This window comes from Nannobrachium achirus (genome assembly GCF_963921795.1).
Source record: "Nannobrachium achirus genome assembly, chromosome: 2".
Classification (NCBI taxonomy): Eukaryota; Metazoa; Chordata; class Actinopteri; order Myctophiformes; family Myctophidae; genus Nannobrachium; species Nannobrachium achirus.
The window spans coordinates 74656724-74682047 of NC_137811.1; the positions used below are offsets into that span (position 1 = coordinate 74656724).

The 25324-nt window shown below is 43.2% G+C and overlaps 1 protein-coding gene across 1 annotated transcript in view; it reads left to right on the plus strand.

The window, feature by feature from the left end:
• Positions 1-979: 979 nt before the first annotated feature.
• Positions 980-25324, plus strand: part of kcnn4 (potassium intermediate/small conductance calcium-activated channel, subfamily N, member 4) — a gene marked incomplete at both ends in the record, with an annotated part of 117733 nt that continues 93388 nt past the window's right edge. Inside the window, one exon of the mRNA XM_080744423.1 lies at positions 980-1528. Within this exon, the coding sequence (XP_080600549.1) occupies positions 980-1528 (549 nt within the window). The remainder of the gene's footprint in view (positions 1529-25324) is intronic.

The following is a 25324-nucleotide window of genomic DNA, read 5'->3' on the forward strand; positions in this document are numbered from 1 at the left end:
TAGGCCTACTTTTGTATTTTGTATTTGTTGTATTTTGTTTCTGGCTCCTACACAAATGACAACAATGAGCAGCGTGTTTGTAAAGTAACATTGTAGGCTATTTGTAGCATAAAAATTGGAGAATTTTGCATGGAGCGTCAGGACACATCACTGTCGTTACTCAGTCAGTCACCAGGGGGCACTGTTGTCAATGTCACAGATAGAAGGTAGACTTTTACCTCTACTTAAAGTTTGGAAAAAAGTAACTCAAGTAGATGATGAACTGTCTGAGACGTCATCGTTAATTTGATTTACAAACCCTCCTAGTAGTGTGGTCAACAATGTAGCCTATTTGATTTCCTAATGGAAATAACAGAAATATAAAACACTTGCTTGAATCATCATAATGTGCAAAACGGCAGCTTTTAAAACAAGGAGGAGGAATTCCTTCTGACTCCACTTGGTGTAATAATCTATTTATCCTCAGAGGTTAAACGCAGAGTTTTACAGTGTGTGACTGATGATAAAAGCAAGACGCGCATGTCTCACTCACACATCACGTAGGCTACACACGCGCACGCGCACGCCTCCAACAGTTAACACACGTGCGCCACAGACAGAAGTGCAAATAAAGCCATGCAAATAAGAACACACGCACGCACACACGCACACCGTCACACAGTGTGCACTGCGCAGATCAGATGACAGAGGAGCGAGCAGTCAGTCAGTCAGTCAGTCCAGACTTGTGTAGTGTGTAGCCATGCAGCTCTAGTAGCCAGAGTCCAGGGAGAGGAGAGGTGCCGTTAGGAGGAACCGCTGACCGTCCGGAGCCGGACCACTATAGACCACGGACCACCACGGACCACACTGGTCCCCAGACAGAGGTTGTTGCGAGCCGGGGGGAACCCAGCCCAGCGGGGTCTGGGTCTAAAGTCACCGTGCTTCAGATGAGCGGAGGAGAAGCCCCGCTGAACGGTGCGCCCCTCGGATCCATCCTGCTATGCCGTCCCGATCTGTCCGGGCGGAGAAGAACAACCACAACCACAACCTCCTCAACCACTACAACCACCAGCACACTGCCGGGGAGGGAGGAGGGCTCAGCGGGCAGCAGGAGGGCGAAGCTGGGGGTCCGCGTGGAGGTGGAGGTGGAGGGCTGTGCGCCCTGGACATCATGGTGGACCACCTGGAGATGACAGCGCGCACCAACCTGCTCTCCAAGACAGACAGCAACAACGGAGCAGGAGGAGACGGGCTGAGGCTGATGATGATCGACCGGAACGGGGGAGAGAGGTCCACGGAGGTGTCGGTGCCTCTGGTGGTCTCCCCGGCCCCCCGGGACCTCCTCCACAACCAGAACAACAACCACGGAGGAGGGGGGCTGAAGAGGACCCTGTCCCCCGGAGGAGGGGACAACCTGTACCGCCTGCGGGACAGGAAGTTCCTCCTGGAGGACAAGAAGAGGCTGTGCGCCTCGGCGCTGGGCACCGCGCTGCTGGGCATCCTGCTGATGGTGCTGCACCAGGAGATGTGTCCCTGTGTCTATACACCTGTAAGTACGGTAATATATATAATATATACTGTATGTACACTATCCTTCTGATGGTGGTGCACCAGGAGATGTGTCCCTGCGTCTATACACCTGTAAGTACGGTAATATATATAATATATACTGTATATACACTATCCTTCTGATGGTGGTGTACCAGGAGATGTGTCCCTGCGTCTATACTCCTGTAAGTACGGTAATATATATAATATATACTGTATATACACTTATCCTTCTGATGGTGATGCACCAGGAGATGTGTCCCTGCGTCTATACACCTGTAAGTACTAATATATATAATATATACTGTGTATATATATATCTGTCCTTCTGATGGTGCTGAATCAATAGATGTATCCGTTTACACCTGTAAGTACTAATATATATCTATATATATATATCCTATCCTAGCTAATTTAATGGGACTCCAACTTCCATCAGATGTAACTGATTCTCCTAGGGAAACTGAATTTCAGTCTTTGTGGGATGTGTTACTAGACACCTTTACAAACACATTGGTGAAGACATTTTTTGGTAAGGAATTTATTCCAGGATATGACACTATTTCTGACAATATTCCCTTCTTCCTTTGTTTACAAAGACCTTAAACTGTCTAATGTCAAGGACTGCCATCTGACCACTTGGTTCCATTTGTACACTATCAGAGTTACAGATATGTTTGATTGATTGTTTGATCGATTGTTTGATTGAATACTTTATTATAGCAGTTTGCAAAGACAAGCACAGGACAGTAGGCTACAGTTCAATACAAGGTCTGCTAAGATGAGCTTAGACCCAAGAAAGCCTATGGCTTGTTACAGAGCTGTAAGGGTCCATTTGGTTCCATTTGTACCCTCTCAGAGTTACAGAGCTGTAAGGGTCCATTTGGTTCCATTTGTACACTCTCAGAGTTACAGAGCTGTAAGGGTCCATTTGGTTCCATTTGTACTCTCAGAGTTACAGAGCTGTAAGCTGTAAGGGTCCCTCTAGGAGCCCTGGGGGTCCCTGGACCCCCTGATAACACGTGTCCAACAGTGAGCCAGTGAACTGTCAGCATGTGACACAATTCATGACTAAAGTCACATTATTTGCAGTAATTGTGACATCCAGTTTACTGCTCTATGCTGTGCTGTTTGGCACTGGAACCAAGAACACTGAAACACTTATAGCTTCTGGAGACATATTGGGATTATGGCATGCGTGTGTGTGTGTGTGTGTGTGTGTGTGTGTGTGTGTGTGTGTGTGTGTGTGTGTGTGTGTGTGTGTGTGTGGTGCACACACTCATGAGAGGGAGAGAGAGAGAGCGAGAGAGAGAGAGACAAGCAATACTCCAGTTTCCCAACTCTTATGATTATGATATTGAACAACAGAAGTTGAATACTATGTAATATCCATCACTGACATGTACTGTAGTTGTAAGCAGGGCAGGAATTTCATGGAGGACATGAAGGCCATGGCTGCCGTTGCCCCTCAGTTTGGCCTTGTGCCCCTCAAAAAATGGCATGACCTGAGGCCACAGTGGCCTTAATGCCCCAGCTGACTGTACCACTTTCTCCTGTCTCTGTCTTGTCAATATGTAGACAGTAGACACCGGTGTCTCTTTCTTGTCATGTAGACACCAGTGTCTTTTGTTAAAATTCTGAAATCTAACTGCCCCCGGGTTACTTACGTACTTACTTAATCCTCTTCGTCCCAAGTGGGACACAAGGCTTCAACGATCTGCCTCCATCGGGTCCTGTCTTGTGCTGCATGTTGTGCTTCGCCCCATGTCAGGTTCATCTCCATCAGCTCAGCTGTTACAGTTCGTCGCCAGGTTGTTTTGGGCCGGCCTCTCTCTTATCTTTTCCCTGCGGGGGTCCATCTGAGAGCGATCTTTGGGATACGATCCTGGGCCATCCTGAACACATGCCCGAGCCATTTGAACCTGCGGGGCTTGATCTCCAGCACCACGCTGTTGCACTTGGTCACCCTGTGTAGCTCCTCATTAGATATTATCGACCTTAAGCAACGCTACGGCAACGGCAGATGACAACGGCAGCCGGAAATGATCCGCGCTCGATAGATAAACCTGCCGTCGCCGCAGCTGTCTCTACTACGGCAGAAGGTCCCTTCCCACGTAGCGCCTACTCCGTCTGCTGCGTGTACGCGTCGCCATGGGAACCAAAGCGTTCACTGAAAGGGGTGAGAACCCGTCGCCGCCGAGGCTTTGCTTAACCATTTTGATCACTACGGCGATTACGTCATAGCAGCCGTAGTCCGCCTGGCGTTGCCGTCCTGAAAATCATCGAGCTTAAACTCGCTATTCTCGCAGGCCAGAAGATGCGGCAGATTTTCCTGAGGCATCGATTGTGGAACGCATCGATCTTCTTCATGTCACTTGTTGTGACTGGCCAGCATTCCGATCCACACAGCAGCACTGACTTCACATTGCTGTTGTAGAGTCGTTTTTTGGTTTTCAGCGAGTACCAACTCCCCCGGGTCCCCATCTTTAAACCAATCCAGTGACTTTGATTGGTGCAGGTCTGAGCATGGATCAGATTGTAAACACCGTAATGTATCTATTTCGCTGCAGATTAGGTTATCATCCCCAACCCTTAAATTCAACACATTCTTTCTTGTTTTATTTTATGGCCTTCCTGCCCTGGCATTTGGCCTTTGTGCCTTCAAAAAATGGACAACACCAAAGGGCCAGGTGACCTTGTCGTGGGGACATGTTACGACATGTCGCCACTCCGACATTGACTTCTTATTGTCGGAGTGGTGACACTTCCATAGAGGTTAGGTTTAGGGTTAGGGTTAGAGATAGGGTTAGTGTTGGAAAGGAGACATGTCGGAAAGGGGCAGAAAGACATGTAACCGACCTTGCCGTGAGGAAATTCCAGGCCTGGTTGTAAGCCTAACCAATGTTGGTCCCATCCTCTTTTACAGTACACTTTAAGACATAATAAGACATAATAAGACAGAATAAAGCCATAATAAGAAATAATGTGTTGGTAATTAGAGCTAATATATTGTATTAGACAGAAACAAAGACAGAATAGTAGAAAGAGCGAATACATTCTCTGGCACCGTCACCTGCCGCGGAACTGCAGCGGCAGACACTGCCGCACGACCGCTAGTTCGACCAGCAGTCGCACTGCATCGCCGGCGATAGGACCAGCAGTCCCGCCAGTAGGACCGGTGGCCGCCGCACGGACCGGCAGGTCCCGTAGCGGTAAACTGCCCGTCCGTGCGTTGGTGGCTGAGACAGAATAGCAGAAAGCGAATACATTATCTGGCACCGGCATCACTGGTAACTGCCGCGGCAGCCACCACCACCACCAACACATTATTTCTTATTAATGCCTCGGACCGCGAGGCGTTGTGTGCTTGTAGATCGGCTGTTTTCACTAGTTTAAATCATTTTTAAAATGATAAATACAATACTGGCTTTCAAGCAGTTTCAAGGGGCACACTTGACCCTTCTCAGGGGCACACCAAAGGTCCCCAGGCACAGTGGTTGAGAAACACTGCTCTATACTAGCTTACAACTAGGTCAATATAACTTGGCCTACAACTAAGAGAATAACAAGTTGACAGATAACTTTCTTTCCATTGTTTGTGTCAAACTCACAAACTAAGGCATTACTGTATGTACATGCAGCACAGCTTCAGAGTCATGTAGTTATAAGTGCCCTGTGTCGTATGGTGACCACACACAGTGAGTGAGTAACATTTATACCAAATTATTGAGGAAACACTGTCCTGTCCTGTGCTGTGTGGGTGTCCAGTCCAGGACATCCCTGAGACTATGGAGATGTCATGAATATGACATCTTGACGTGACCATTAATTGTGGCTCAAATAATCGTAATTAACGATTTAATTGTCGTTGAACATTGGAATATTATTTGTCTTTTAAGCTTCATAAGAAGAAGGTGCTTCATAAGAAAAGGGCAGATGTGACAAATAACATCATTTAATAACTTGATAACGTTTTGAGCTTGTAGATCAGCCATTTCCACTATTGTTTATTTTTAAATGGGACGTTTTCAACATGGTAATGATTATAAAGATGATGAAAAATGCAGTTTTTCTGCGTTGTGGTATTCGTTGCTGTTGGCAGAAACCTTGTATATCCATATTTTAACCTCATTTTATTTTCTCTTCTTAACTCATTTGCTGCTATTTTAAACATAGGCTGAACTGTTTTCCTGCCAAATTGTCCTTACCTTTTAACGTGGGCACGCGCACGCATCGTGCATGATCTGTGCGCGACTCATCTAGTAGACGTGTAGACTCGGTAACAGGTTTCGAATAAAAAAAAAACCATTGAAATAGACATATCTGTTGCCACGCTGTATCCCTGCTTATCCGCCAGTGTTTACATGAAAAAACATTGGAAACAGTCAGCTGTGCGCTATGGTAACACGTGGACACGTTCGCGCACATAGCAGACGATATGTGCGCAGATCATATGCCAGGCGGGTAAACAGCTACAAAATAAATAAAAAACTGCGTGAAAAAATACCATTCTATGGCCGTGCAGTCAGCTCACTTGTTTACAATGAAAAGCTATGCGAACGGAGCTGCGATTGGACCTCAGACCGGATATGGAAACCTAGATCCGGTCCAAACGGGAAATACGACCGGATACGGTTAGGAGGCGGGCCTAAAGAGCCAGAATCGGCTATAATCAGCGACCATACTTTTAATCGTTTCATAATGATTAAAGCTAATTAAATCTTCGGGCTCCTCGGGCATCGCAGAGTGGTACAGCGGGAAATCTCCGGTTTCGACGGGGTTCGCAGGAAATTAGTTAAAATAACTTCATACTGAAAAGTAACACTTTTGGAACATAATGAGGTTTATTCCTCCTCAGTGTAGCTACGGTATCATCTGCGTTGTCATGACAACAGCCTGCTTGATTACCAGACTGCTTTAAAACAGCATGAACCACACGCTACCAGACCACCGCACGCACACGCACACGCACACGCACGCACGCACGCACGCACGCACGCACACACACACACACACACACACACACACACACACACACACACACACACACACACACACACACACACACACACACACACACACACACACACACACACACACACTCACACTCACACATGCCCAGTGGCGTCAGTTCAGAAAAAGCTAAGGTATGGCAACATGACTGGTGTCATGTTGCCATACCTTAGCTTGCCATAAAATGTATTTAGCTTTCAAGTACATTTTATTTTTTCTATGGTTTCCTGGGCTGGATATGGCAGTCTGGAAAGGTTGTTGAAGTGCATTGCACCTGTGCAGCTGACCTGCGGAACCTGGGAATATACCATGTTGTCAAAATGGGGAGAAATAAAGTGTGGAGAATATCATTATAATACCTTGTTAAAGTGACCATTTTGTAAAGTTTTGCATTTGTAGATATTTTACTGTAATTTAACAACATAATAACCAGCTCAGATTAGACAAAGAGACATTCATGGATTTATATTTAAAAGTAACTTTTATTTCCCCCCCCCCTGGACCCAGGGTATGGCAGCTGCATACCCCTGCCATACCCAATTGACGCCCCTGCACACGCCTTTGTATTACTGGACTTGTGAGGACATTAACATTTTACCACGACAAATGTATGAACGCCATTCTTATAATTTTGTAATTTTTTCCTTTGATTTGTTTTGGGGCTTTTTATACCTTTATTGACAGCACAGACTGACAGGTCTTTATTGACAGGACGGTAGACTGACAGGTCTTTATTGACAGGACGGTAGACTGACAGGTCTTTATTGAGCACATTTGAGGTCACTTTAGGTCCTAAAGTATATAGTATAGGAGTATATACTGTAGTTTTAATGTCATATTCCTTCAGGTTACGTTTGGCAAACCAAAGACATATTGATTCAAGAAATTAAAACAAATATCTAGCCTTACAAAAGGCAATATGATGCCTCTGAACTTTGACTTTCAGTTGTATTATTGCAGATACTAGGTATAGCCTTAATGCAATAATTGTATTAGGCCTGCTAGTACACAACTACACACGCACATACACACACACACTGCCAGAGACAGAAATGTTTACAGCTGCAGTTAATAACAACCCACATGGATTGTATTTTGGTCAATTGGCGATTACAACAGCAAGGTACACACAAAGGTTAGTATATTTGAGATTTAGTATTGATGAGCATTCCAGGCTATCCAAGCTAGACGAGAGATTATGTGTCTGAGTGAAGCAAGCTTAGACTTGAGGCTACCTACTAGAGATGGACCGATTGCAAAATTCTTGGCCGATACCGATCCGCCGGTTTTATGAAGGTCTGACCTGCCAAAACCGTCTGGACTAGGCAGGAGGAAAGCAGGTGACACATGCTTTTTTTCTCCTTTTTGGAGACGACATTGACACAGGATTATGGAATATATCCTTACATTGCAAAGGTAATCAGCACCTTCTGTATTCTGTAGGCTGCCACCAAGTAGACTGGCTGCTACTTGCTAATGTTTACTTTAGTCACAGAACCAGAGCATCATGCTGTGCAGTGCCATAGACACAATTGGCATAAAACCGATATTTATGTCAGTGACCTGCCGGTCACCGATTCGTCCGGTTTTATATGATACCTGCCGATTTTTGATATTGTCCGCTACCGATCCCTACTACCTACTCTACTGTAACATGCACATCTGGGTTGAAAACATCCACTGAGACATCGCTACTCTAATCGATTTGAACTCACATGGATTGTATTTTGATCAATTGGCGATTACAACAGCAGGGTACACAGTAGTACACACAAAGGTTATTTGAGATTTAGTATTGATGAGCATTCCAGTCTATCCAAGCAACTTAGAGACTGTTTGTCTGTGTGACGCAAGCACAGACTGTAGAACAGGGGTGGGCAACTTTGATGACGGCGAGGGCCACTATATTTCCAGCTTCACTCCAGAGGGCCACTATATTTCCAGCTTCACTCCAGAGGGCCACTATATTTCCAGCTTCACTCCAGAGGGCCACTATATTTCCAGCTTCACTCCAGAGGGCCACTATATTTCCAGCTTCACTCCAGAGGGCCACTATATTTCCAGCTTCACTCCAGAGGGCCACTATATTTCCAGCTTCACTCCAGAGGGCCACTATATTTCCACCTTCACTCCAGAGGGCCACTATATTTCCAGCTTCACTCCAGAGGGCCACTATATTTCCACCTTCACTCCAGAGGGCCACATTGCATATTGTTACGTCCTACTTTGTCATTCTAGTATCTCATGCAAAATAAGCAAAAATAGCAGATCTACAAGCTCAAAACGCATCGCAGCGCGATGCGTTTTGAGCTTGTAGATCGGCTATTTTTTAAATTGGAATCCTGGAATAATGTTTTGTTATTTTTTAATTGGAATCCTGAAATGATTTAATTTCAAACGCATTTAGTTATATACTCATGTTAACTTTATGAACCTACCGTAAATACAAATACATTGGACATAAAAAATAAATACATTTTAATACTACTATACTAGTTATTAAGCTACTAATATAGACTGACGGAATCAAAGCAGGTCATGGTTGTAATTGTAACAGCTGAAATCAATAATATATCAGTATTCCGGTATTAACCTGTGGGCCACACTAAGTGAAGGTGAAGGCCGCGTGTGGCCCCCGGGCCGCCAGTTGCCCATGTATGATGTAGAGGAAAGTGCGTGAGGGGCAACGACGAGCAGCTGTGCTAAAATTGGCCACCCTGTCACAGCCACACACACACACACACACACACACACACACACACACACACACACACACACACACACACACACACACACACACACACACACACACACACACACACACACACACACACACACACACACACACACACACACACACAATTCAATTCAATTCAAAGGGCTTTATTGGCATGAGAAAACATACGTTTACATTGCCAAAGCAGAAGTGTACACAATACATTACAATCAGAACAAAATATGTACAGGTGAAAACAGTTTTCCTGCATCATGGTTATGTGCAGGCAGAGCAGGGATGTACGGTATACAAATGGCCCCAGAAAACGATTCATCAGTTTTGTGGGCGTTTTCTGGGGCCATTTGTAGCCCCATTAATGTTTTTTGTGCAAAACAAATGCTTGCAATGGATTCAGCATCATAACAAACCCCTACTTAGACCCCTCACATCCTACTTAAATACCCAGAAAAAAAATGTTTTCTGGGTATTTTCCTCCTGTATAGAAAGTCGATGGGACACCGACTCTAGCGGGTGATAACATCAATTAAGCTACTTCTCAGAAAGGGTTATCATACCAAAATGTAAACTAGAGACATGTAGGAAGAAGAAAATCCCAAAATGTTACGGTCACCTTGGGTGGTACCAAAATTTGTATTAGCCCCTGTACTAACTGATTTTGGAAATGTATAGGCTATAGCCTTTTTTATTTATTTATTTATTTTTTTATTTATTTTACGGCCAGCCTGGTTCGGCCTGAACTGGTACCGGCCGTTCGGGAATTGTCCCACTTTTCCCAATGGCCAGCACGTCCCTGTTCATAATCCCCCGAAACATTTAAAGGTGATACACCATGCATTTAAAAAGTATTTATGTCATATTGTTTATGTCCCAAAAACGGTTTTCCAAAGGTTTGAGGCTAAATTACCACTCCTGAACAGATAGCCTCTCATTTTTGAATGGCTCTCAGAGCATTTTCAGCTGCAGTACCAACTTTGGCCTGAACTGCGCCACCCCCCCCCCCACAAAACCTTTTTGAAAAAAATTTTTTTTTTGAAAAAATAATTTATTTTTGAAAAAAACGATTTTTTGAAAAAAAAAAGAAAAAAAAAAAAGGTTTTAAAATAGGAAAAGTGAAATTTCATGGTGTATCACCTTTAAGATTACACAAGCGACTTGACTATAGGCTTACAGTTAAAAATGCCAAAGAAAAATCCTGAAAATTACAAAAATAATGTTACAGTTAAAGATGTAAAGACCTGTCAGTCTACCACATTGACACAAACTACAGTATTTTCTGGACTATAAGGCGCACCTGACTATAAGGCGCACTGTCAATGAATGGTCTATTTTCAAACTGTTTTCATATATAAGGCGCACCTGACTATAAGGCGCACATAATAGATGCTACCGTTGCGTTATGCATCCAACAGATGGAGCTGTGCTAAAGGGAATGTCAATGTAAATGAATAATCCATATATAAGGCGCACTGGACTATAAGGCGCACTGTAGTTTTTTGAGAAAATTAAAGGCTTTTAAGTGCGCCTTATAGTCCGGAAAATACGGTATGTACAAATCATGTTTAACTCTAATACCAACCATTAACCCTAACCTGTAAATATATAATCCAAACCCAACCTGAATCTAATCGTTAACATATTTTTTTTCAACCATAAATCAAACATTCAGGAACATGGTTCCTCACAACATCTATTTCTCTTCCTACACAGTAACACACACACGCACGCACGCACGCACGCACGCACGCACACACACGCGCACACACGCGCACACACACACACGGTTCCACATGTGGAAAAAGAGAGAGAAAGACCACCTCTGTGGTTTAAAAGGCAGTGATTGATGACAGCGTTAAGGCCCTCCGTGTCCAGCATCAGCTGGAAACATTTGGACAACGAAAATACATTACTACTGTACATTTAGCACTACTTCAACCCGCTGTCCCTATTTGGAGCAGGTTACATTTTTCCAAATTTAGTAGGGCTTAAAGGAGGCTATTTTTGGTTAAATAGCTCTATATTCTCATAATCATTACTATAGAGCAGGGGCCTTCAACGTTTTCAGGCCAGGGACCCCTTAGCTGTGAGAGTTATGAAGCAGGGACCCCCGCAACCTGTTGATAGATTCCTTATAGTTTAATTGTTTGACAGCACAATCATCAGTGTATTTTGGATTCATGTCAATTTGTGTTTTCAGATATTTAACCACTTGAACCGTCAATACTTAATAAACTTGACCTTTCACTAGTTTGCTCTTTTCCCCCTCTACACCAAAGCTCTTTGCCGAAAATAGGCAATCTACACGTTCACAATGCCTCGCGTTGCGAGGAGTTGTGAGCTTGTAGATCTGCTATTTTTGGCTAAAGTTCTCAGAATATGGACACAAGGGTTTAACTAAGTGGTATAAAAAAGTATTTGGAGGACCCCCTGTAGTAACTCTGGGGACCCCCTAGGGGTCCCGGACCCCCTGTTGAAGACCCCATGCTATAGAGTGTTTGTTCAGTAACAGTATTAAATAGCTCTATATTCTCATAATCATTGCTATAGAGTGTTTGTTCAGTAACAGTGTTAAATAGCTCTATATTCTCATAATCATTGCTATAGAGTGTTTGTTCAGTAACAGTGTTAAATAGCTCTATATTCTCATAATCATTGCTATAGAGTGTTTGTTCAGTAACAGTGGTAAATAGCTCTATATTCTCATAATCATTGCTATAGAGTGTTTGTTCAGTAACAGTGGTAAATAGCTCTATATTCTCATAATCATTGCTATAGAGTGTTTGTTCAGTAACAGTGGTAAATAGCTCTATATTCTCATAATCATTGCTATAGAGTGTTTGTTCAGTAACAGTGGTAAATAGCTCTATATTGTGACAGTAATCATCGCTCCAAGCAGCTCTTCAGTAAACAGAAATTTTCATTTTCATGTGGGGATACCAATTTTATCCAATCAGGAGTGAGAGAGAGAGAGAGAGAGAGAGAGAGAGAGCTCATATATGGGATACACACACTACAGGATAAACAAGTGAAATTGGAAGTGTTGAAACAAAAAACTAAACTAAAAAGAAAAACATTTGCAGAGACAATTTGAACAGAAACACAAGCTGGTTTCTGTGGCATCCCAACCTGAACATCTTATTTTATGTTTGCAAAAAACTAAATGTGGAGACCAACAACATCAGTGACTATCAGAATATAGAGCTACTTATTTCAACCAGTAAGACTCCCTAATCGGGAGATAAGCGACCGCGAGGTCGGATAATGTTGTCTGCAGAAAGCAACCTCATGGTGGCGCTAGAAGAGGGCCATGTGAGAAATCAGGGGGCGGAGGGTGTGGTTTGCCAGCCAAGGAGTGTATGTGCAAAGTTTGGCATGGATAGGGGCAACGGTGGCGGAGATAAGAGTAGGGCCAAAAGTGTGACGTGACGTGACGGCAGACTGACGGAGGGACAGACAGACAGACAGACAGACAGACAGACAGACAGACAGACAGACAGACAGACAGACAGACAGACAGACAGGGGCGTCAATTGGGTATGGCAGGGGTATGCAGCTGCCATACCCTGGGTCCAGGGGGGGAAATAAAAGTTACTTGGTTATTATGTTGTTAAATTACAGTAAAATAGCTACAAATGCAAAATTTAACAAAATGGTCACTTTAACAAGGTATTATAATTATATTCTCCATACTTGTATTCTCCCCATCTTGACAAAATGGTATATTCCCAGGTTCCGCAGGTCAGCTGCACACACAGGTGCAATTAATTATTGTTAATTGTGGCACGTTTACTAACATGCCAAGTAAGTTTAGCTGCACTTGAACAACCGTTCCAGGCTGCCATATTCAGCCCAAGAAACCGTAGAAACAGGGGGAAAAAATAGAATGTACTTCTTAAAATAAATGCCCGTTGCTAAGGTATGGCAACATGACTGGTGTCTTGCACGCGCACGAAGGCGCGCGTGCAAAACACCAGTCATGTTGCCATACCTCAGCTTTTTCTGAACTGACGCCACAGCAGACAGACAGCCGGTGGAGGTTTTCATAGTAACTTGTGACCGTCAAAAAAGCCTAGGTTTTGTGGAGTTAACCCATTTAGAACGGGTACACAGTATGGTGTATTATTATTTTATGCTTTAACTATTGAAAAATAGCAGATATACAAGCCTTTTAATGTGAAGGACCCCCAAAATGATATGTATTTGGCCACGGACCCCCCATCTCAAAATATCTAGTTCCAGGGACCCCCCCCCCAGAAGAAAAATTTGAGTTACAAACGTTCGCTTTGAAAATACATATATATTCAAAGATTTGCACACATTTTCACGACTTTTTCAAAAAAATAGCAGATCTACAAGCTTGTATATCTGCTATTTTTCACCGGTTAAAGCATTCAATAATTCTAGGCCTAAATGGGTTTTAAAACGACGTGGCAGCTAGAGGTGTAGCGGCAGCAGTCATTATCATCCTTACTTCATCTAATGGTTATGTTAATGACGGTGGTAATGGTTGGAACAAACTGATTGTGTGTCCCTTATTATTGTGGATGACAAACGTGCAGCAGAGACAAGTGTTTTTTTCCACTCAGTAAAAACAGCAGCCGTCACACACAGTGTGGAAACGCAGAGCCAGTGGAAAAGCTTCCGTGAGGTTTTACACTCAAACGATGTCATGTTTCTACTGACTGCATCACGGCTTCAACCAGTACTTATTTTAACTGACCGTTGTCAACATTCCTCCTTTTAAAACGTCTTGTTGTCCAAAGCCTAATAATAAAACACTATTTATGTAGCGTTGTTTCGTACGGCTTGATGCAATGCCACGTGCTTCACAAAGAATACGCTAAGAAAGAAAGAAAGAAAGAAAGTTATGAAATAAATAAGGTTGGGACTTTAACTGATTAATTTTGCGATTAACTAATTACAGAAAATTAACGCGATTAAAAAAATGAACGCATTTTAATCGCACTTAGTTTTTGCACCACATAACCTTCAGTTTCGGGCATACCGATCATAGCGATGCACCAACCAAGAAGAGACAACAAACGCAAAGGGAGAAGTAGCCGAACAGAGCGCTTTGCTTGGCCCAGTGGATGCGAAATTTAGATTTAAAAAACTCACTTGTTGATTCACTCGTACAACAAAATGTGTTTTACTTGAAAAAAAAAGCTTCTCAGGTCAAATATCGATGTGCGATTAAAATGTGATTAATTGCGATTAATTAATCACAGCGCCTGTAATTAATAAGATTAAAATGTTTAATCGCATCCCAGCCCTAGAAATAAAATAACCCACAGTAGGGTGTGTGGAATGGAAAGCTAGAGTAACAAACAGAGCAGAAGACAGAGCTGCTGTCTTCTCTGGTCTCTCTCTGAGGTGGTGGAACCTAACCCAGCTGCTCTCCAATCAGCCAATCAGTGGGACAGCCACACCCGCAGGGACGTGCTGGCCATTGGGAAAAGTGGGATAACTCCCGAACGGCCGGTTCATTCCCGGCCGGCCATTAGGAAAAAAAATCTAAATAAAATGTCGGCCTTCGTTCCATTTTGGGGGCTGGGCGGCCAACAAAGTAAATCGTCACTGTCGGGCAGAAACCTCGTATCTCCAAGTTTAAAATGTCGCAATGTTCGCAAAGCAAAGCCCTGCTTCATCATACAAGGCCGTTGTACAAAAGTAGTGAAAACAGCAGATCTACACAGATCCACACAACGCCTCGACGTTGTGTGCTTGTAGATCGGCTGTTTTCACTAGTTTAAATCATTTTTTTAAATGATAAATACAAAACAAACAGTTTTGGACATACAAGGTTTCCACCCGACAACGATGAAATATAACTCATGTACAATAATTAGTCCACTGGCTTGTCACTTGTCATGATCTGAAATGGCAAATCTTTGAGTAGCAGCAGCGCTATAAAGAGAGATCTCTCTCTATAGCGCGCAATGAGGGCCTCTACAACTCTTATTCCCGGGCTGAATCAGGGGCCCAGCACGTCCCTGCACACCCGGCTCAACTAGGAGGAACAGCAGACAAGATGCCCACTCCGTAAACCTCATTATGTCTAAAAACGGTTACATTTCAGGATTCAAATTCAAAAGCTTTGGAGCTTGTAGAGCTGCTACGAAAAGAACACAAAAGTTTAAAATATGGAGCCAAAATATTGAAAGGAGATCATTCATCCAATCGGATTTGGATTCACATGTATAACTACGTTAACCCTATTATTCCCTCAGGGCTCTGTACCCCCCCACCACATTAAGGCCGGATTTACACTGCAGTCAAATCCAGCCCAAATCCCATTTGGTTCCCAAATCTGATCTTTTGGCCTAACTTTTTACACTGCATTTGCAAGTGACCAGAACGGATCTGTGTGTTCCGACTGATTTAAAGAGGTGGTGCCATGATACCCCCCCCCCCCTCTAAAACATGATTATCAGGTATTATGATTATACTAGGAGGAAGATTTTTTCCAAAAAAGTATACAGAAAGAGTTAAAATTGGGTTTTTATGCGGCCACACCCCCAGTTCATTAAGTATGCAAGGATGCCTTCGTGGGTGGTGATCCAGCTGATATAGCCACACCCCACAGTGTTGGGTGAATGGTAAATAGGGGAGGAGTTGATACTGTGACATACTTAGTATCTGTTTTTTAACTGACACTTTTCACCACAAGAGAAAACAAACAAATACTAAGAGAATACATAATTTCTCAAAAAACAAAACATAGAGTACAAAGTACTTCTAATGAAGTACTTTCAACCTCCTAGACACATGAAAAACAGAAAAAGTACAAAACTATGGCACCGCCTCTTTAACAACGTCAGCCCAAAGCTGCCCTGCGGCGACATATCTGCTTTGGTTACTGTGGTAACGACGTCGGCGTCATGACGCTAGTTGATCACGTGTTCAGGAAATGCGACATAACAGACAAGCGACAACAACAAAAACAAACACACGTTACAATATTGTTTTTCTTTCTTTTCTTTACTCTTGTGTTTCGTTCTTCTCTCTGGTTTTATCTATTTAGCTCACGTGTTTTCTCTCTCCTCTCTTGTTTTTCTCATGTGCTCAGCGCACTGTAATCAAATAGTAAATACTCGCACTCTGTAATGACATCGGTGCTCCGCAGCAAGTGATGTTTGAACAGTTTGATGTGACTTGCATGTGACTTGTGTATAACTCTATGGGGAGGATGTGGTTACTGCTTTCAGACTGAGTCAGATGTCCTCAGATCCGATATGGATTGGATTTGAAACCACCTCTGGATGTGTTTTTTCAAAATCGGATTTCATGTGGATTTAGACTATTAGGAAAAAAAAAATCGGATTCCACTTTTGATGTGACTCAGATCTGATTCAGGCTATATTTCAGTGGCAGTGTAAAGCCGGCCTAAATCTCCTCATCCAAAGCTTGTGGGGCGGAATAGCTCAGGGGTAGAACAAACGTAATTAGAGCACGAAGGGTTGCCGAAGGGTTCCCAGTTTGAATCCGTCGAAGAGTCCTTGAGCAAGACTCTGAACCCCTAGTTTCTCCTGGTGAGCAGGTTGGTGCCTTGCAAGGTTTCCTCTGCCATCAGTGTATGAATGGGTAAAGCTCCTTGGATAAAAAGTGCTATAAATGCACCATTTACTATTTTGTACTTGTAGATCAGCACATTTTCACTGAATGTATTCCTCTCATTATATCTAGACATGCTAGGATTCATGTGGTTGAAAAGAAGAAAAAAAAAAGAATCGAATCTGTAAAGCTGACAACCAACGCTATACGGTTGTAAGACTGGAGCTCAGTAGTGTGTGTGTGTGTGTGTGTGTGTGTGTGTGTGTGTGTGTGTGTGTGTGTGTGTCTCACACAAGACAGTTTTAAAGTTTAAAGGTCTGCTCTTTTCGATATTTTCACCAAAAGCACCTTTTAGAAAGTTCAGCCCCTGCCTCTCTAAAATTTTCTGCACGTCCCTGTCGTGTGTGTGTGTGTGTGTGTGTGTGTGTGTGCGTGCGTGCGTGCGTGCGTGCGTGCATCTCTGGGCTGCAGGGTTTTTGTACCAGCTGAAGTTAATGATTTCTCTGGGCGCTACGTGTGCGTTGCTGTCGTCAACAACACACAGCAACCTGATAACAAACACAACAAGATTTTCCAGGTCCGTCTGACTCTGACCTTTTTGCAATGTTATTGAAGTGATAAAAACGCCTTCAAGGTGGAGAAGTGTTCCCAACGTTAAGCCCCAGCTTCTTCCATGACAGCTTCCTTCCTGTGGGTCTTCAACAGGGGGTCCGGCACCCCTCAAGGGGGTCCTCAGAGTTACGACGGGGTGGGCTGCCAAATCTTTGTTTTCCACAGCGGAGGTTTGGTGTAGAGGGGAAAAAAAGTACAGAGTGAAAGGTCAAGGGTCACTTTGACACCAGTCAAATGTCTCGGTAACTCCAGGCCTAGAGTTTCTGAAACTTTTGACTCAGGTCACCCTGTAAACCAGTAAGACTCCCTAAATCGGGAGATAAGCGACCGTCAGGTCCACATACACAAACTTTAGAAGGCAGTGGTAGCCAATCAGGAGGGAATATGGGAAATGGGACAGATCCGTGTTGATGACATGACTTTAGAGATACTGTGTACCGCTTTGCCTGATTTTAGGGCAAAATCTGTAGGAGCACTGTCCAAAAATGTGTTTTAAAGAAAATCGGCCAGATGGTGGCGCTAGAAGAGGGCCATGTGAGAAATAAGGGGTGGAGGTTGTGGTTTGGCAGCCAAGCAGTGTGTGTGTGCAAAGTTTGGCATGGATAGGGGCAACTGTGGCGGTGACGTGTGACATGTGAAAGACTGACTGACAGACAGCCGGTGGAGGTTTTGATAGTAACTGCGACCTGACGGTCGCAATCACCTATTCACCCACGGCACCCCTGAATTACACTGTTATTTATTTAACTCTTACATCACATTGAAGAAATATCTGTTTCCATCTGAACTGAGTGAAATTAACTTCATACTTGACGTTGAACTCTTGATCAGCATCCCTATTCTGGGGGGGAAGGTTCACCAGAAATAGCAGAGCTTTGGTGAAGAGAGCTGGCGAGAGATGGAAAAAGCTATTAACTAACAGTGCAAATCAGGTCTGTTTTACTAAGCATAGTGAAGTGATATTGATCTAGTGATATTGATGAATTCCAAACGTTATCAGATTATCCTGCGCCACCCCTGGACTGGCATCACGGCACCCTTGGGTGCCACGTTGGGAAACCCCTGGCCTAGAGCAGTGGTTCTCAACCTGTGGGTCGGGACCCACAGGTTGGTCCCCAAATTATTTTGGGGGGGTCCCCAGATGATTACCTTAATGTGCAACATTGTTTTCTCGCTCAACAGTAAACAAACCAACATAAAGTTGAAGTGTATAGAGGGTATCTGCACATTCCTAAAGTGACAATTGAAGGACTTTTTAATACATCTAAAATGACAAATTAATCATGGGCCAAATTGTCAAATATTAGAGGCAGAAATTGTGAAAATAGACGATCTACATGCTCACAGCGCCTTGCGTTGCGAGGCGTTGTGAGCATGTAGATCTGCTATTGTCACAATAGAACTGTGTTATACAAAATGTAACGTCTCAACTCTTAGTGCTCGTCAGGGTTGGGGGTCCCCAGTTAAAATATGATTATTTTGGGGGTCACGGACAGAAAAGGGTTAGGACCACTGGCCTAGAGGACACTTTGCTATTTTAAATGTGAATCCTGAAAAGATATAGTTTTGGGACATAATGAGGTTTCGGGTCGACAACAGAGAGGATAATAAACTCTAACGTGAGAAGGCTTCAGATCCTGTCTCCAGCATCAAGCATGGAGCTCTCTGATTGAAGCCCTGACAGACATCTGTTTGATCAGCTCTTATCTTGGTGCTGTGTGAGCAGACTAAATGCCCTGGCTGATTACGCTCATTATGTCTGGATAGCCGGGGAGCCACAGGCCCAAAAGCTCAAAGAATAGGGCTTTACCTGTGACGTCATGACATACTTTTTATTTTTGTTTTTTCTATTCATTTGGTCATTAAGGTACACAGAATGAGAGGCCTGCTCTGCCGAAAACTCTGCGAAAAAAGGTTATGGCCATTTGTATATTCACTCCATCGACTTCAATATACAGGAAAGAAACACACCAAAGAAAATAATGCTTTAAGTAGCATGTGAGAGGTCAAACTAGGGGTTCTTCATGATTCTGAATCCATTGCAAGCATTTGTTTTGCATGAAAAACATTCCTTGGGCTAGAAAACGGACCAAAATAACGGTGAAAAGTGATGACTCATCACTTTTCACAGGTTTGAGAGGCTGAAATCTAGCCCACGGAATGTTTTTCATGCAAAACAAATGCTTGCAATGGATTCAGAATCATGAAAAACCCTTAGTTTGACCCCTCACATGCTACTTTTTTTGGTGTGTTTTTTTCCAGTATAGTGAAGTCAATGGGAAACATTTTTTCGCAATGTTTCCGGCAGAGCAGGCCTCTCATTCTGTGTACCTTATTGACCAAATTAATAGGAAAAACTAACATTTGGAGTATGTCATGACATCACAGGTCTCCAGTCATTTCTCCAATATTTTCAGCTCGCCCACCGAGCAGCAAGCTGCATTATCATGTTTGGTTCTCAGAGTCAAGGAAACAACGGCTCTCTAGCACAGTGTTTCTCAACCACTGTGCCTGGGGACCTTTGGTGTGCCCCTGAGAAGGGTCAAGTGTGCCCCTTGAAACTGCTTGAAAGCCAGTATTGTATTTATCATTTTAAAAATGATTTAAAAGGATCCCTGGCTAATAAGACAAATATGCCTTAATACATTATAATTGTCCTCTATAACTACAATGTAAAATTAAAAACACCTTAATATTGTATTTCTTCTAGAAATAGCTAATCTTTCACTCAGGAAATGTCTGTCGCAAGTTGATGTTGTCATAACTGTCATTTATTGATTTGACCATAGGAAGTATTACGTTTGTTTTTATTTGCACATGCAGGCCTTAAATTCTATCCACGAGTTTCCTACGCCCCATAGTGCATTGCGCAAACGTCTGCATCGATCTTCCGCCGCCGATTTACAAGCTCACAACGGGTTGCATCTGCAACGCAACGTGAGCTTGTATGTCTGCTGTTAAACCCGGAAGTTTGGTCCTGATAGTCTCCAGTAAACCCCCGCGGAAACTTGTGGATAGGGATAGAACACAAATTACATTTATGACATCATCAACTTGCGACGGGCATTTCCCCTATTGAGTGAAAGATTAGCTATTTGTAGAAGAAATAAATAATAATTAACTCAGTGAATGCCACCCTTTATTCAAAATCTACAAAACTGGTGCCAGCCATTTTGCTTAATTTTGCCTTTTTATGGGGGCCAAAATCATATTTTGTACTTAAATTACATATATAAATCTATGCTTCTATCGAAAGCCACACTACCCCTCTTACAAAGGAAAACATGTATATTTATATATATATATCCTATCATTAGATTTGGGCTTCAATAGAACATGTGTAAGATGTCTTGATCATCATCATATGTGTGTGCTGTGATGGGCCCTATGTGCAATCTGGAGTGCAATACCATTTGAAAACCACCAGAGTGTGGTCTCCTACTATCTGATCAACTAACAGAAGAAGGAAGAAGACGTCCATCTTTTTTTTGGTTTGGGCCTGTTGTTTACATTTTGGCCAGGCCTTTTAGCTAGCATGCTAACACACTTCGGAACCCTGGCGATCGCGATCAAGGATAGGTAGAGAAGAATGGATGGCACCGCTGGAATCCTGAGAATTTTCTGCGTTTTTTGAGTACTTATAGTTCGTCAGGGATGCACGGGAAAGTGTATAAACGAACGTTTTAGATAACATTTAAACGGCCGGAACCAATCTTCGGCTATACCGATTTTCCGCCGGACTGTGTTACACTGGTGCTACAGTCAAATCGGCCGTATCGCTCAGGTCACGGAGGCATATGGCCAACTTCTAGAGCGATTTTTTTGAAATTACAATTATGAAAAAATGATAAAACTTTTGATTAATTAAAAAGACGTAAAAGACGTTTATGGCACCGAGGTCCAAAGACGTATAAGACGTTTATGGCGTTCAGTGAGTTAAGGTGTTTTTAATTTTACATTGTAGTTATAGAGGACAATTATAATGTATTAAGGCATATTGTCGTATTAGCCAGGGATCCCTTTAAACTAGTGAAAACAGCCGATCTACAAGCACACAACGCCTCGCGGTGCGAGGCGTTGTGTGCTTGTAGATCTGCTGTTTTCACTACTGTTGTGCGACAGCCTTGTATGATGAAGCAGGGCTTTACTTTGCGAAGAAACGTACACATTTGAAACTTGGAGATACAAGGTTTCTTCCCGACTGAGGATATTTAAAAAAAGTGTGCCCATGCAGAAAAAAGGTTGAGAAACACTGACCTAGTACTGCCTGGACTGAACTGCGAACGAGCTACTTGAGATATCAGACAAAACAAACATCATAATTAATACTTTGTTTGGACTACTAGGGTCGGGCAATTAACTGAAAAGATCTGTCGATCTGCTGTTTTGGAGAAGAAAAAAAAAATACATTTGAAAACGTTCACCTCAGCTTTTTCTCAACATTCCTGCCTCTTGGCCAGTTGCATACTTTAGCAAGAGAGACTTTATCTCGGTGTATTTTTACAGGTTAAATAAAGGTTATTCTAATGACGTGGATAAAAATAGGTTGGAAGTGGTTCATAACGGGGACACGTGGGCTGCATGCTTTGCATTACTGCTCTCCTACAGTGGTTCTCAAAGTGTGGTCCGGGGCAGGGACGTGCTGGGCCCCTGATTCAGCCCAGGAAAAAGAGTTGGAGAGGCCCTCATTGCGCGCTATAGAGAGAGATCTCTCTCTATAGCGCTGCTGCTACTCAAAGATTTGCCATTTCAGATCATGACAAGTGACAAGCCAGTGGGCCAATTACATGAATTAGGCCTATATTTCGTTGCTGTCGCGTGGAAACCTTGTATGTCCAAAACCGTTTGATTTGTATTTATCATTTTAAAAATGATTTAAACTAGTGAAAACAGCCGATCTACAAGCACACAACGCCTCGCAGCGCGAGGCGTTGTGTGCTTGTAGATCTGCTGTTTTCACTACTTTTATGCGACAGCCTTGTATAATGACGCAGGGCTTTGCTTTGCGAAAAAATTTACAAATTTGAAACTTGGAGATACGAGGTTTCTGCCCGACAGTGACAATTTACTTTGTTGTCCGCCAGGCCCCCAAAATGGAACGAAGGCTGACATTTAATTTTTAATTTTTTCCTAATGGCCGGCCTGGACCGGCTGGGAATGAACCGGCCGTTCGGGAGTTGTCCCGCTTTTCCCAATGGCCAGCACGTCCCTGGTCCGGGGACCCCCAGCTAGGGGTCCTTGACGTGAAAAGGTTTGAGAAACTCTGGTCCAATAAGATCCAGACTAATGTGTAGGAGGAGCATCATGCAGTATAGAGACACAGAGTTTACATGATAGACATGTCTACATGATAGACCTGCTCTTGTGTTTACACAGCAACCAATCCAGATACAGTATCTGTCAATAATACACTAATCTGATCTGAATTGTGAAAAAACAAAGCCTGAGTCAGGGGACACACAAGTCTGTTTCTTACTATTACCTTTCTTTTGCTAAATGTTGCATTCTTATAGCGCTTTATTCCAAAGCACTTTATTCCAAAGCACTTTATTCCAAAGCACTTTATTCCAAAGCACTTTATTCCAAAGTGATTTACGTGCATTACATTCACACACATTCACACAGCGATGGCAGAGGAAACCATGCAAGGCACCAACCTGCTCACCGGGAGCAACTAGGGGTTCAGAGTCTTGCTCAAGGACACTAACTTCTGGGGGAGCCCGGGATTGAACTGGGAACCTCATGGTTGTCATCTGGTGGATCTACTGGCCACTCACGACCTGGCTTTGTCTGGTCCCCAAAAAATCATAGGTCCCCAAAAGATGTCCGGGCCCTGAAGGTGTGGCCTAGAACTGGCCTAGTACTGGCCTAGATCTGGCCTAGATCTGGCCTACATGTGGCCTACATCTGGCCTACATGTGGCCTACATCTGGTCTACATCTGGTCTACACCCAGGGGTCACATTGGCCAAGCTACGCGGGACGCTTAAAAAATAGCACCGCTCACTTCACACTAGGTGTGATTTTCTTTTGCTTTCTTTAATAACTTTGAAATTGCACTTTGCAAGTGTGGGTGAGCGGCCAGAAAGATTTCCCCCTTTCCACCAGGGTGCTGGTATTATGCTGGTGTGACTGAGAACACAAAGACCAGGGTGCTGGTTAGGGCATTAACGAAAAAGTCGACAAGTCGACTCAGTCGACTTCATTACACAAGTCGACTACCACCAGAGAAAGTCGAAAGTCGAAGTTGAAAAAGAATAATAAAAGAAATACTTTCTATTGTAAAAATAGCAGATCTACCGGTACATGCTCACAACGAGCATGTAGATCTGCTATTTTCACAATTTCTGCCTCTATATATTGGAAAATTTGGACAATGTTTAATTTGTCATTTTAGAGGTATTAAAAAGTCCTTAAATTGTCACTTTATATTAATGTGCAGATACCCTCTATACACTTCAACTTTATGTTGGTTTGTTTACTGTTGAGTGAAAAAAACAATGTTTCACATTAAGTTAATCATCTGGGGACCCCCCCCCCAAAATAATTGGGGGGGTCGTGTGTGACGTGACGACGTCGTCAAACGATAAAGTCGACTTCAACTCAACTTTTTACTGAGTCGAGTCGACTTGCTAAAATCACAAGTGGTTAAATGCCCTGGTGCTGGTATTCTGGTGGGGTGAGAACAGAACAGAAGGCTGTGTGCTGTAAAGCTGATATGTTCAGCATACCTTCATCCTCTGCACGGAAACAAAGGAAAAAAAAAAAGCTTCTATTTCTGGAGTTTTTTTCCACATTTGACCCGTTCCCCCCACGGTGAGGGGAGGGGAGGGGGCGCGGGGCATCTTTCCACATCATTTAGTGCATAATTAGAGTGCTTGAATAATGGCAGAATGGAGAGCTAACAACACCATAGTCTAGGCTGGACACAGGGGTGGGTTCTATGGTCCTTAACAACACCATAGTCTAGGCTGGACACAGGGGTGGGTTCTATGGTCCTTAACAACACCATAGTCTAGGCTGGACACAGGGGTGGGTTCTATGGTCCTTAACAACACCATAGTCTAGGCTGGACACAGGGGTGGGTTCTATGGTCCTTATAGCGGGGCCGTGGGACCAGTCCAGGGTGCCTCCGAATAATGTTAACCCATTTAGGCCTAGAATTATTGAATGCTTTAACCAGTGAAAAATAGCAGATATACAAGCTCACAGCGCGGCACCGAGTGCCGCGCTGCGAGCTTGTAGATCTGCTATTTTTGAAAAAGTCGTGAAAATGTGTGCAAATCTTTGAATATATGTATTTTCAAAGCGAACGTTTGTAACTAAAACTTTGCTTCTGGGTGGTCCCTGGAACTAAATATTTTGAGATCGGGGTCCGTGGCCAAATAAATATCATTTTGGGGGTCCTTCACGTGAAAAGGTTTGAGAACCACTGACATAGTAGTCTCTCAAGAACAGACTAACTGAGCTCCAGTTGAAGTGAAAAGGACCTTTTCTTTGACGATGGCTGGCCAGATTGCTGACATAGAAACATAGAAATGTTTTTTCCAAAAATCATAGAAGGATTCAAACGACACTTTTAGAATCGGGTCAAAATTCAGATTTTCACGATTTTTCAAAAATCCAGTATTTCTGCTATTTTAAAAATAGCAGATATACAAGCTCACAGCGCGGCACCGAGTGCCGCGCTGTGAGCTTGTATATCTGCTATTTTTTTATATTTAAAGCATAAAATATTGCGTCATATTGTGTTCAGGCCTAAATAGGTTAAAATATTTATCAATATCACTTCAGTTTAACCACTTATATTTTAGTGTTGGGGAGGTTACTTTGAAAGCGTAACTTGTACAGTTACAAGTAACTCACCATGGCAGTAACGTGATCA